We start from the raw sequence: 13987 nt of genomic DNA, 5'->3' as shown, positions 1-13987 counted from the left end.
TTGTACTTCATGCTCCAAAATATTATATTCAATGCAGAATTTTCTTTAAAAGATTTTTGCCATCGTAACAATTGCACTAAAGGTCATATTCCATACATAATGTATATTTTTTACAATGTTTCAAAATGTATTACATTTCCACAACCAATAGGGAATGACATGGTAAATGAGTAATTTTTCTATTTTGGTGCCCTTGCAAATCATTGGGAAATTCTTATTGAAAGTGTTTTTGGCATGTAGAGGCATTGATATTGTCACTGAACGTTGTTGATATTATTTTGGTTGCTTAGCCAACACTGCGAAGTTTTTCCAGATTAATTCGAAATTTTCTGTGAAATGCGATTCTAAGATTGAAATTGGTTTACATGTGTTTACTTTTCATATTTTGCCAGCAGAGGGCAGTGGATTAGGTACTAGCATCTGACATTTCTGAAAAAACCTCTTGCTTTGTACTTGTATTTCCTACATAAATTAACTTGTCTACCTATTTTTATTTATGTTGAAGCTAAGTGTGACACTTATTGTGTCCTCCCAACCATGACGAAAATGATCAGCATTTGCATCCTGTCATTCCCGGCCGCACTAAGACCTTAAAAATAATTCCTAGCATGTACAAACTAAAAATATGATGCCTAAGGGGAAACACTTGTGCTCTGATAATGATTTTCCACTTTTTATGTAACATTTCAGCATGAGAATGAAGCACTTAATACCGAGGGGGAGTACAGAGATGACACACCGTGCAAGAGGAAACCCGAGTCGGAGAACGTTTGCAAAGGGGAAAGGAAGGCGGCAGACGACCGGCCAGCCGACAGTCACAAACGCACAAAAGTGGAGAAGGATGAAGGGGTAGACTCCGGCGCGGAGTTTTCCGCCGCGTCGAGCGAGCACGAAGGGCAGAGTCCCAGTTCCAGGGAGGGGGACGAGCGGCCGGGCGGAGGAGGAGGAGTGAGGTTTCGGGAAATGGGTAACAAACTGGAGCGAGCCTGCGGCGGTGGTGCGACGGAGGGTGTCGTCGTCGTCGTGGGCTTGAAAAATGTGTCAGAAAGCAATGTGCAACCTCAAGCTGAGGTGTGAAGATTTTGTGTCGTGCTTCTCCAGTAGGTTTTTTTCTTTTCTTTCTAATATGTACATTAGCTGTAGCATACGATTTAAAACGTCATACAATATAGATGTATAGGTTTGTGTCATGTATATAATGCATGTGTGTGTGTAGTGCATGTGTGCGCATATGCGCACGCGTGCATGTTTGCAGGAATTGAAGTTGTCATGGTCATTTTACAATGTTTTGCTGTATTCCTTTTTAATCCGAATTTTTCCATACATTGTGCATTATCATGATCCATAAGGTGACACTTGGAAGCTCCGTTGAAGCTTCTTCCTTAAGCATTGTTATCAATCTCCAGTTCTCCACCCCTTCTATCCCAGTACTTTAACCCCAACGTGGGTGAAGTTATTGCAGCTCTCCTCCGCTGAGCATGGTTTAAGAGGTTTAAATATTAACCTAGTGCTGGTTTCGTAGTCAAACAGGCCAACGTTTTATTTTTCTCATTCTATAAATCAAGGTGACATTCCACCCATATAATTATTACAGGAGTTGTGCAATTAAATACCTACCTTTTTTTCAAAAACATAAATATGGATACCAACACGAGTACATGTAAAATGCTGTTGCCTTGGAATTTACCTGAGCGTGGTGGTAAAATATGGAAGCACGATTTCGCCTGGCTTTATGGAAGGGGAGGGGGGTGGACTTACCTAAACTACTGAACCTAGAGGATGCGTCACATTTCCACAAGATAAGAAGCCCTCGGTCTTGCTTTGACAGTCTGCTTTGCTGTTTGATTTTCAGGGAGACTAAAGGAAAAAAAAACGGACCCAAAATTCTCGTGACAATAACTGCAGTGTAGATTTGCAAAGACATGTTGGTGTGAAAATGTTAACGGAGGCGGCTTCCTTGTGGTAGAGGTAACGGTGATCTTGTCATGTGTCTTCTATTTAAATGTTTGATTTTTTTTTAAAACGTACCTTCATCCCTCAAAACGGGCAACCCAGTTGTGCTTGTGAAAGGCTCTAGTAAATAAATAACGATACGCATTAGTCTCTGAGTGGTTGAGATATCTAAAAGCCCAAAGCATTACTGTGTTTGTAATCTTCAAAAAAACAATAAGATGTACTGGTCTCCTTAGTAATGACTGTAAAGGTAGCTTATCCTAATTGGTAGTGTATCCTAATTGGTAGTTTATCCTAATGTCGACTGTCAAGATCCCAAGGAGGAAGAACCCTTTTTTGTTCGTGAGCCCTCTATGAAGTGTATTTATCGGAATATTTTATCTTCACTGCACTGTGGACTACATACAAGTGGGCTGATTGAAACAGGACGCAAACCGGTCACGTGTGCAGGTACATCACTTGCCTCTTTGGTGCTTTGTAGAATTGTTGATCCGCACCGGTGTTGGATCTTGCGCAGACTTGCTCATATGATTTGGACTTGTTTAAATGTTGGCTTTGCCATCGGTGCACCACAGTGAGAAGAGGCTTAGTTTCCTTCCTCACCTTTATAATGCAGCTGAATTAACTAAAGTGAAAGAGAGGACCTATTTCACACGGCTAATGTAATGCCTGTTTGACTGTTTTGTTGTAAAATAGAAATGTCTGTAGAAACTTTTTTTTTTCCCCTCTTTGAGGTAAACGTTTATATATAGTACATTTTTTCAGACGTGCAGGTTTTCTAAAAAAAATATAAAACTCTTTAAAAAAAAGGTCTTCTAATTGAACATTTTACACAGTTTTCTATAACTCTTGACAAGGAGAATGCAAATTTATTTAGAGAATTTTACAGCAGGTATCTTGAAATATTTTTGATTGTTTTTATATTTTTAATGGAATCTTTTACATTTGGACATACTGTACACACATCACACCAGATCATCAGCATTTGCCTCGAGCTGCTGTTTTTTTTTTTGAAAACTCAATCCTATTCTTTTTTGTCCTTCCCTCCTCCCCATGGTTGTACATCTTCTTCTTAGTCGCAGGTCATTCAAGCATTAGAATTTTAAGGCAATATTGTAATTGTTTCTTGGTGCTCAAGGGGGTAATAACTTAATACTATTGTCTTTTGGACTTTTTGTCATTTATTTTTGTCCAACTACAGAAAAAAACACTTTGCAGGTAAAAAAAAAGAGTAAGCATTGGCACAAATAAATGTTGATGTTCAGAACTGTGAACAATGCATATGTAATAAAAGTGGGACAAAGTAACCTGTTGGTTTGTATCGTGTATATTGGGAGTTGTGAAATTGTTTTGATTGGCATGTAACATGTGTTCTAAGTTGACTAGCAGTTCATGAAGACGTATGTTTCAGAACTTTAATTTTACTATTAAATAAACGTACGTGTGTTGCAGATTATTTTTATAGCAATTGTTGATGCTGTTGTACATGTCAAAAGCATATAACATGCTTTTAACGTTGACTTCATGTTCTTGAGGACAACGCATGACTGTTGAGAAACAAAAACGATGTTTCATTGTTTAATGCGGTTAGTTTACATGTCGAAAGCAGCAGTACCCTTGGACTGATGCGATTGACATTGTAGTCGCTAGCATGAGGGGCTTGGTGCATAATATTGTGCAAACTATTGGTTCAACGTTCCAAAAATATAAAAGCACTGCAGCAAAAGTAGGCTTTGATATGTTCAGTTCATATTGACTTTGCCTGATGTAGCCAAGTAGACTTCATTGTCATCGCCAATAATAATTTATTACACTTGTTTTACCCAGGAAAGCCTCGGACTCATGGTTTTATCAGAGGGTCTCGAAGTAGGGGCAATGATTTATCTGAATGAAACTGAATAATTTTCATGTATTACACGAAGGCTTTCGCAACCAATATCCATAATATAGTTTTTTTGGGTTGGATTGTGTAAATATTAATATAGGTAAATATTTACGTGATCTATACCCAAGAAATCTATAATATTTAAATGTAATTTTCAAATTTCGCAAGAAATTTTTAACATGTGAGCACAAGCAGTGGCCTACTTTTCAATGATCTCACCAGATCTCCAAACGTCCACTTGCGAAGCAGGCTGAAGAAATATGGTTAAACCCGCAGTAATAACCAGGGCAGCCGCTGGATTCGAACGATAAACCTGCAGCAAGTTGCAAACGTGCCAACGCTCGGCCATGTTAGCGCCCCTAGGCTGTCGGCACAACGGTTGAATGTTATGTTTATTCACTCGCCTCGTGTTTTGTATACTAATAAAATTGAAGACCTGTTTGCAAATGAAGCATTTCGTCCCGATTCTATGCTAGTGTTTTGTTTTCATCGTTGGTCATAATTTGGCTTGGAGGAGATCACCAAGCCAGCACCACTGATGTCCTGGGTTTCTTTGCATGTGTAGTGACTGACTCGGAGAGTAGGAGGCACTGTTTATTAACACGGCCTGACAACACTTAGTAACTACGGTTCCCAGTCAGGGCAGCGAGCAGACTGCCTGACTGGTGACGCCGAGATGGTGGAGACGGTGACGAAGACTCCAGCAGCACGACGGGGATCCAACTCCACACGACCATCCCGAGGTCCCCTCCCGGGGCCCCTCTTTAACGGTCATCGTGGCCTGGTGCCGCCCCCGGCTACGCCCCCTTCTGGAACCTACTACTTCCCTGATCTTTCCCCTAGATCCCTCTCTGGTCTATCACGTGGCCTGCTGTCATTCAGGGCTGCTGTAAACTGCAGATCCCCTTCCCTGCCAGCAGCCAGTGCTATGCTGCTACGTGACCGATTCTATGTCGCTACACACGTGTAGTGACATAGCGCTGACCGTTGTAGAACCGCTGCAAGTGGGCACTTGGCGCACTCGCCGTTGAGCACATATACGGTGTGTGTGCCGGCAGGGCGGAGGAACTGGGGCAAGGGTCACGGTAGACCTCGTGGGGAACCCCCTGGAACTCTGGTGGGTTCGAGAAGGGAGACCCGGCTTGGGCGGAGCCAAGCTGCGCCGAGGGGAATAAAAGCAGCGGAGAGCGAGAGCTCTGGGCTGCTGGTTCTGGGAGTGGACTCGTCTCGTCGTCGCTGTTTTCATCATCGCCTGATCATCGCGTGGCCTGACAGTAGTTGGCTGTCCCGGTCGACGCCGTCGGTGCAACGCGGACAAGGGTCGTGTCTGGGCCGGGTCGTGCGGCAGCGTGGTCGTGAGGGAGAGAGGGGGCCCGAGTGGTAGCGTGAACTCGAGTGAGTGTGTGCGACGCACGCCACCCGCACGCACACACAAGCCTCTCGCGAGAAGGACACTACACGTATATATGTAAACTAATTTCTCTAGAACTGCTTTTTGTGTTGAGTTTGTCCAGTTGGCTATGTACGGTACGAAGGACGTTCAACATACACCCATGATTGAAAATGGTTCTTGAGTGGTGAGATGGTGGTCTCAGTCTGGTCACGAATGACTGGAAAAATCACCCCGAATTAGCTCAGGAAAATATGGAGTTGAAATGTCGCGCAACATTCCTTTAGCAGGTTGTGTGAATGCATCCCCTCGTGCGAAGTGGGAAACGAAGTGGTTTCAGAAGTAATTCCCTGGTATCGTCTTCCCCAGGCGGATGTTCTATTAACATGGTAACAGAGTTCCGATTGACATTTTGTCTCGTGGCTTTGACTCCCATAGCACTATTGGAATAAGGGGCCGTCCATAAATGACGTCACGCACCTAGGAGGGGGGGGGGGAGTCAGACATTTGTGACGGGGGGAGGTGAGAAATGTGACGTCACATCAAAATACGCAACTTTAAATAAATATAGACAACACGTTCTACTTAATTAAATAGACTTTTAATACATGTTTTCTCCTATAACAGAGTGCAGCGGCACATTAAATACGCACTCCAATGACAATAGTTTAAAGCATGTTTTATATATTTGGGGGGGGGGGGGCAGAGCTTTGTGACGTCATATTTTAGGGGGGGTCGGACTTTTTGTGACGCCGTGTGACGAGAGGGGGGGGGTCAAAAATCGTTAAAAATCGCGTGACGTCATTTATGGACGGCCCCTAATATTGAGAAACTAAAGTCTGGTGTCGTCATGCTCAAATGGCATGTTGGGCAGTGCTCGCCTCCATTGTATTATCCTGTCCCAGTTACATAAATTCCGCATTTCTATTCAACTAAACTTTTTTTTACCAGGCAGTGCCCACGGAACTATATAGCTCTTTGCCAGAAACGACGTGGCTACAAATGACAGCTCAACTAAGTGGCTTACGTGGAAATGTATTGCAGCCAAATACTCCAGACGCATGTTCATTCTAAATGTGAAGGGGAAACCCCCATGCGACCACGGGGAGAGAGACACGCAAACTCCAAATATCCAGCAGGCGTCACGATCTGTACTGAACCCACAACCTCCTCCATACAAGGCGAGGTAGTTATATCATCTCGGCACCGTAGCGAGTTGTTACTCCATACGAAAGCCACTTGTCTTCCCACACATAGTTATGCAACGGACCCTGGAGGACTGTTGCACACATTTTAATTTTTTATTCCAAGAGCCTGGTTGAGAGCACGAGCAATACATTATGCGGAGAGAAGCCCGAAATATTGCTCATGGTTTGGTGGTGGGGGGGGTAAGGGAGACGGCGAGAGGGGAGCACAGATTTTTTTAAAATATAAATTGGGGGAAGAGAGTTGGCGCGGGGGGATATTGCCACAGATTTAACCCTGGCTGGGATTAAAACAAACGAATCTCTCCTCTTCTTGGAAGGCAGAGTCTGCCTTCTCGACAGACCTGTTCTCCACCTGAAGACGGCTGCTTGCGTTGTGGCCGAAACGTCGTGAGAATTATTTTATTATGTTTTATTTTTTTATTATTTTATTCTTTTCCTTCTACGTGATTTTACCGAAAGAACCGAGAAGATGAATCCCTGCAGTCACGAAAGCTTTAAATCGAAATTTAACGAATCTCTCTGACGTTGATCAAACAAGATCACACGTTCCTGGGTGCCTCTTAACAAGCGTTGGTGGAACGTGTCTCCGTTGGATTCAACAGTTGCTGCAGTATGCCTAATGAGCCACCTAAGGGACAACCGGATTGCTTGCGTGTCTCTTCAGTCTGTCAGATCTGCAGGTTTGGGTGGGCGGGGGGGTTGTGCGATTTAGAAATCTCGTGCGTATTAATGTCACGATGTGCATTTTCCCATCGGTGTTTCATGATGTTGCGTTACAACTGGTAATGTGTGTGTGTGGCTTGTTCCATTCAAGATACACGCTGTACAATTGCAACGCCACCGCTTTAGAAAATGTTTCAAAACACTGTCCAAGCCATGGGTTTGTAGTTGCTGGAGTTGAGTCGTCGACATCTGCATTCAATCCAGAACCTTTATTCTCATGTGGAATGGAGGCTTGCTCATGTAATTGAAATCGCAAGTAAACAATCGCCTGGCTGGCATAAGCTGCTGTTGATTGTGTCTGGCCTGGATTTAGTGGGCTTTCTCCTATAATTGGTATGGGAAGTTCTGTATTTGGCTATTTTATGGCATCATTGGAATTGGTTTGAGCAAAGCAATGACGAAATTAATTAATTAATTAATCGTCGTACTTCGGTGGCGACGTGGCTCAGGGGTCAACCATGATCTGGTACTGATGCTATTTTGGGTTTGAATCTGGGCTGCTAACCTTTGAATAAAGTGGCATTCCAATTCTAGCAAGATGATGGTCTCAGCCCAGGCACCAGTAACCGCACTAAAATATTGACGTAGTGTTTTTTTTTTTAATACCGAATTTGCCCCAAAATTCCATCTCTTTGATTAAATATGTGCAGTCAGTATTGATTGTCATGCAAACAGACATCTCCATAGCAGAGCCTGTGGGAATGTGCAGAGCCCATTGTGTGGATGAGGCATCGTTTCTGTCGTTGTAATATCACGTTCCACGGGTGTTGGCAAAAACAAATTGTACTGCCAGAGTTTTAAATGCACACTTCGACTCGTCGTAACATTGGAAAAAAACAAGAACACTTACAAAAAGGAGAAATCCGTCGCCCTAAACCTAAACAGTACCGCACCTCCGTTTAGCATGGTTGGCTTCGTACGGTGCGAAAGAAGTTCAACATACACTGTACAATATTGTCCACGTCCAATGTGGCAGCACCATTACTTTTGCTCATTACAGCACCAAACACCTTTCCCTGCCAGCGCCATAGCATGATGTGATCTCCTGGAGCTATAGTTCAAATTAGCGATGTGCTGCACGCATGATGTTACGCAGCTATTTGGAGGCACGGTTTAATACAGGTAGGAACAACAGTTCCATACTGCCCACCAGGGATTATTTGTCTGTCTGTCGTGCATAGCCCCGCCCAAACACATACGCTCTCGGATTGGTTGAAGTGCGTCACGTGACCGCGAGCCAGCAGTCAACCAGAGGTGCGCACCTCCCAAACATGTACGCTCCCGGATTGGTTGAACCAAGTTCCTACCTGCCCACTCCGAAGGAACGTGTTAGATCACGTAACCTGATGAAAGTGCCAAACCGGTTTGGGCGACGAGGCGAACCTTCGTTATCCCCGCCCGAGTGGGGTTTTCTCTAGGTATATTATTGTTATATTGTATCCTTAATTTTTCTTTCCACGTGTAAAATGGCCAAACAGGACACTCTTTAAAAAAAAATGTGCCTTGAGACTCCGTGATGCTTCGCCGCATAAATCAACGTCATTACTTCATTGCAAGCCTCCAACGTGTTACTTCTGCTGTGGTGGTGGGTGGGGGGGTGAGGAATGCAACGTGTTTCTTAGACCGGCAAGTTTTTGTGGCCTCACAATAGGTCACTCAGGACAAAGGGGGAAATCTGCTCGCAACAATTGGCAGCGAGAGAATGACATCTCTTAAACTTCCACTGTGCACTAGCAGCCACGGTCATTTGCCAAGGGAGAAATGCGCCCCGCGCGCGCCGTGCTTACGAGAGCAATTTGATGCAACGCGCTAATGGCTCGGCCTGGTATTGTGGTCCTCAATTAAAACGAAATTAAAATGTATTCGACGCGAGCCTTCTTTCTGATTCTCGACTGGCTGCAAAACAACCAGGGGGGGAGTTGTGTTAAGTGCCACGAATGTTCAATTGTAAGCGTCTTACTCCGACCGGCTAAGCATAATTATAGAATGATTTTAATTACTGCAATCTTATATTAACATTGACTGTTCCTTGCACAAATAAGTACCATGGTCAATTTTTTTTAACAACATTAAGAGCCGACTGGTTTGGAATGGAATACTGACCTCGCTGTTACTAAGCGGTTACTGTTAGACTTTTGCCGTGATTTGAATACATTATATTATCAATGCACAGTAATCGTTTCTAAAGTCCTACACGTGACACCAATGCAAGATATCTGGTTTTGTAATGGTCATCGTTTAGATATTGTGCACACACAGGGTAAATTTGACACGTTTTTAACCGGTGACATTGTTGGCAGTTACTGGCCAATGCCTGTCATTTCTTAATGCCGTTTAATTAGTAGGATGTGCCTGGCGCATACAAAACAATTAATTTTTTTTTTACCGTTCTAATCTTAATGTCCGAGTTTGATTCCCAGTCATGCGCCGACCATCAGCGGCGAGTGATATCCGAACAAGTCCCATCATCCCGCACCGACCAGCGTGATGAATTATAGCCAAGCAACTCCCAAACACGTCACGGCGGAAGCTCTTCGTCCCAACTGTGAATGAACAAAGCGTTGTGCAATCCTCACGTCACGCTAAACTAGGCGGCGATTCGTGACCTGATGCTGTGGTCCCTGGACCTTTCTTGGTGTTCAACAGCACACTCGGGTGCCTGTCCGTGATCTGTGTACCGTTGCAAATCCCAATTAGTGCCCTTTAGTCAAATGAGAGATAATTGAGATTTGTTTTCGTTCCCAATTAAGACCCCCACTGCTATAGTTACATAAAGGCAGACCAGTCATCTATATTTGTAGTGTGCTAATTCACAGAGACTAGTAGGAGGGTAGTACTCTATTTTATTCCGGCCTTCGCAGCCTTAGGGGGATAACGACACACCGGGTCGGGACAGCCAACCAGACCCACAGCTTTAAGAGGGTGAAGATCACAACGACGGCACAATGAGTTCTACTTCAGATCGCAGCAGCAGTGATTGAGTCGGAGCTCGCCTTAAATCCTGAACAGCGTGGCCAGTCTCCGCCCTCGTTCCCCGTTCCATCTGAATCCCCCAGATGACTCCGTGCTTTGCCCACAGGTGCAATTGGTAGAACGGGCTGTTGCCCCTTATTCGTTTTTCAAGGAATCCTGTCTGCATTAACACACGTACTTGTGGTGAACAAGCAAACACAAAAAAACATGCTCTGGTGCGGACCAATCAGTTTCAAAGACAATGCCATGTATTACGAGGGCATGCTTTTGGTTTGAATGTTCACCACAAGTACGTGTGTGTGGTTAGTGCAGACACGATTCCTTGAAAAATTATTCAGTTTGGTGTTTTAACATCTTAACACCTGTTTTATTGCCAGAAAGTGCAAAACCTATTTGTTATATTAACTGTTGTAGTGCACTTCTTTGCTCCCACGTCTATGCTCATTATCTTCACCGTGCAGCGTGGTGGGGTATGCTTAAATGACCCCCGAAACCCGCATGGTTTGCGGGGGGCTTCTTCCAGGGCTGCATTTGCGCATGCATGTAAGTCCAACTTCTTTCTCCCCGAAGGTAGCCAACCGTGATAATCGAATGTGCGGGGAAAATGCGAGTTACGTGTTCCGCCTCCGATTGGCACAGTTGGCTACGTGCGAAAGAAGTTCAACATACATATTTGCATGGGAATCAAACTGTCCACATCACGGTAACTGGCTCACCAAGCCAGCAAGCCATTCGCGTGTTTTACTTGTGAGTGTTTGTGTCCATTTTGTGACATCTGTCACTGGTGCAGTGTTTTTTTCCATTTACACGTGGGGCGGGTCTCGTGCTGGCAATTGTGAGCACGATTGATGCCCCATTGCACATGTCGATTAACAAAGCGGTCTGTGCACGTGGAACTCCCAATCCCTGAATGCATCGTCGTCTTCTTCTTCCATATGGTGGGGGGAGGGTCGATCGCGTTGGAGTTCGTGGTGGGTGAGCCAGCGGACGTCTTCAGGAGGAGGTGTGCCATAGTAGACTCGTGAATATCTGAAAGGCTATCTGCGAATGATCTAAGTAGGCAGTATATTCTTAGTTTTTTACGGTAAAGTCACGTAGGTAAAAATTTAAAATTAATAAAAGTAAAATAAAGTTAAAATTAAAATCACGACGTTTCAGAGGCAACACAAGCTTCCGTCTTCAGGTGGAACCGTCACAGCACGATAGCTGTTTCAAGTGATCTCAAGTGATACAGCTATCGTGCTGTGACGGTTCCACCTGAAGACGGAAGCTTGTGTTGCCTCCGAAACGTCGTGATTTTAATTTTATGTTACTTTTATTAATTTTTATTTTTTACCTACGTGACTTTACCGAAAAAACCTAAGAATATGAATCCTTGCAGTCACGAAAGCTTCAAATCTAGAATTAAGTAGGCAGTGTTTCCGACTTTGCAGTGTTATTACCGCGTGGTCCATGGTGTCAGATTTGGTGTCAGATTTTCACGGTGGTTCATGAAAAATGGCTGGCGATGACTTGACGGAGGGCCCTCTGCTTAATAAGGGCCAGTCCAGGCCGCTGCATCTTTTTTGGATGTTGGCCATCGAACAAAGACGGTCACCACATCACGCGCTTTCAAATGCGCTTCTACGGCCGTCTGGAGCGCTCTTCTATTCTATATCAGGCAGCCACTGGAGCTATATGCACTTTTAAATCATCTCGATTGAAAACTGATTTCTCTAGAACTGCTTTGTGTGTCTTGATTTGAAGCTTTAGTGACTGCAGGAATCCATACTCTTTGCTTTCCCACTTGATGATGGACGCTTGTGTTGCGCCCGAAACGTCGTGATTTATTTTATTGTATACCTACGTGACTTTACCGAAAGAACTAAAGAGTATGCTTTGTGTGTGTTCAGTTTGTTGTCCTTCCCCCGCACCTCCGAGTAGCACGGTTGGCTACGTACGGCGCGAAAGAAGTTGAACACACATACACTTTGTGATGCACCATTACACCGACATAGAGCAGATTGGGTTTCGAACTGGCTGGGTCAGGTCTCAAGAGGCGCTGGATCGGTGTCGCTAAACGAGATTGACGAAAGATATTACAACACGACGGCGTACGTTTTCACAGGGCCCAGCCTTTGTCAGACGCTCAACCTTGGGTTCACGAAAATCCACTTTTAATCATCAAGCAACAGGATTACGACGAAATCCGCTGCTGGCCTCGAGTAGACCTCGTGGGTGGGGGTGGGGGGGCACTGATTTTGCTGCAAAGCGAACTCTCGTCATTATGCAATTTCGTTTAATGCATTTGCTTTTTTGTTTAACTCATGTCAGCTAAGTCAACAGGCGAGTGAACGTTTTTTTTGTGTGCGCGTGTGCTGACTCTCCCCCCCCCCAGCCTCGTGAGCGAGACCGCGTTGTTTTGCAAGGGGGGCCCCCCTGTCCTCTGTCTGTTTCTTCTACGCCGTGGGCGACCGGGACGATACCGCGGTGGCTTTAAAACATGCCCGCCGCTTTTGGATGCCCGGCCACTCGATACAATAACAAACATCGTCGGCTTTTGTTGCGGCGCAGAAACAAAAAAACAACGCAACGACATGAAAAGATGCGGCCTTTGTGGAACTGGAATGCGTCTCGCCCCCACCACCCCACCCCACCCCGCTCCCATCATCCCTGGCATCAAACTCTCCCTTGGCCGCCTTTCACGAGTGTTCCCAATAAGCGCGTTGTTTACGTACACCGGAGCAAATCGGTTGTTGATTGGGGGGGGGGGGGCAATTCCACGTTGCCTCGGCGAGCCGCGGTGGGCAGGACAGACGAGCATCCGTTGATGTGCCACATTGTACAGCTGCTTTCTCGTCAGTCCGCTGCTGGATGAGGGCATCTGCACGCCAATACCGATCGAGTGGGGTCAAGGGGTCATGTGGCCATACTCCACTACGCTGGTCAGGGCGAGTTGGTAAAGGGTGGGGACACTTAGGACCGGTTCATCGATCGTTTGCCACTCGTGTTATCCGTGGCAGGGGATTGAACTCAGGTTGCTGTGTTGATGGCACGGTGCGCTAACCACCGTGGCGTCAGGCTCCACTCTAAATGAGATTTACTAGCACAGTCAATCGGTAGGTCGCGTGTAGTGGGGTAAAGTGTGAGTACTCTCACCTCTTCCAACATGTCTGGACAACGTGCAAGAGTCGACCAAAATTCCCTCGAAAGTTCGCACGAGTTGACGCCGTTTCCCCAGCAGTTGCATGAGCAAGCTATTGCAGGGCTGCATCTTTACCCAGTGGACACTGCAGTCAAGGGTATTGCTGAATGTCTGGCCTGTTGTATTTCTAAGTCGTTGATGTTACGGTGGGGGGAAAAAAATATTTCATACGCGTTTCTAAAATCAATTTCAGGTGATGAATAAATCAGTAGGATCTCGTATTTGTTGCATTGGGCAAACATGGTAAAAGAAAATTGGTGATAATACAATGGCCATGACAGAGATCATCTGCGCAAAGGTGTCCTCAACAAAGCGAGTGCATTTCTTGTATACACTCAGCCATCCATTCGCATATGTGACCATTCATTTCTTTCACGACACAGCCACGGAGTGTTGCCTCCACGCACTCGTGGTTTACCCGGGTGCTCCGGTTTCCTTCCACACGTTAATTGGCCGAACCACACGTTAATACACACCGCGCCTCCGTGTGCTGCGGATTGCTCAGCGTTGCGTGGCGGCAGTGGCAAAACATTAAGCCGTCGGCTAAAACCCCGAAATATTGTGATTAATTAGTATCGCTGTGTGGAAAGGCAAAAGCGCAGCCCTGCAATTCCCTGCTCACGCTACTGCTGCCGGAAGGACACCTACTCGAGGGAGCTCTAGAGCAGGGG

At 45.3% G+C, this 13987-nt stretch overlaps 1 protein-coding gene across 5 annotated transcripts in view; it reads left to right on the top strand.

Annotated features, from left to right (window-relative positions):
• Positions 1 to 4285, top strand: part of LOC144729405 (lysine-specific demethylase 5D-like) — a 36600-nt gene extending 32315 nt beyond the window's left edge. For all 5 annotated transcript variants that reach the window (XM_078609671.1, XM_078609670.1, XM_078609669.1 and 2 more), the window contains one exon: positions 691 to 4285. In XM_078609671.1, the coding sequence (XP_078465797.1) occupies positions 691 to 1077 (387 nt within the window). In that variant the 3' untranslated portion in view covers positions 1078 to 4285. The remainder of the gene's footprint in view (positions 1 to 690) is intronic.
• The last annotated feature ends 9702 nt before the right edge of the window (positions 4286 to 13987 follow it).

The sequence above is a fragment of the Lampetra planeri genome, chromosome 32 (genome assembly GCF_965212315.1).
Source record: "Lampetra planeri chromosome 32, kcLamPlan1.2.h2, whole genome shotgun sequence".
Taxonomy (NCBI): domain Eukaryota; kingdom Metazoa; phylum Chordata; class Hyperoartia; order Petromyzontiformes; family Petromyzontidae; genus Lampetra; species Lampetra planeri.
Note: the sequence above shows the minus strand (reverse complement) of the source record. Positions and strands in the feature narration are given on the sequence as shown.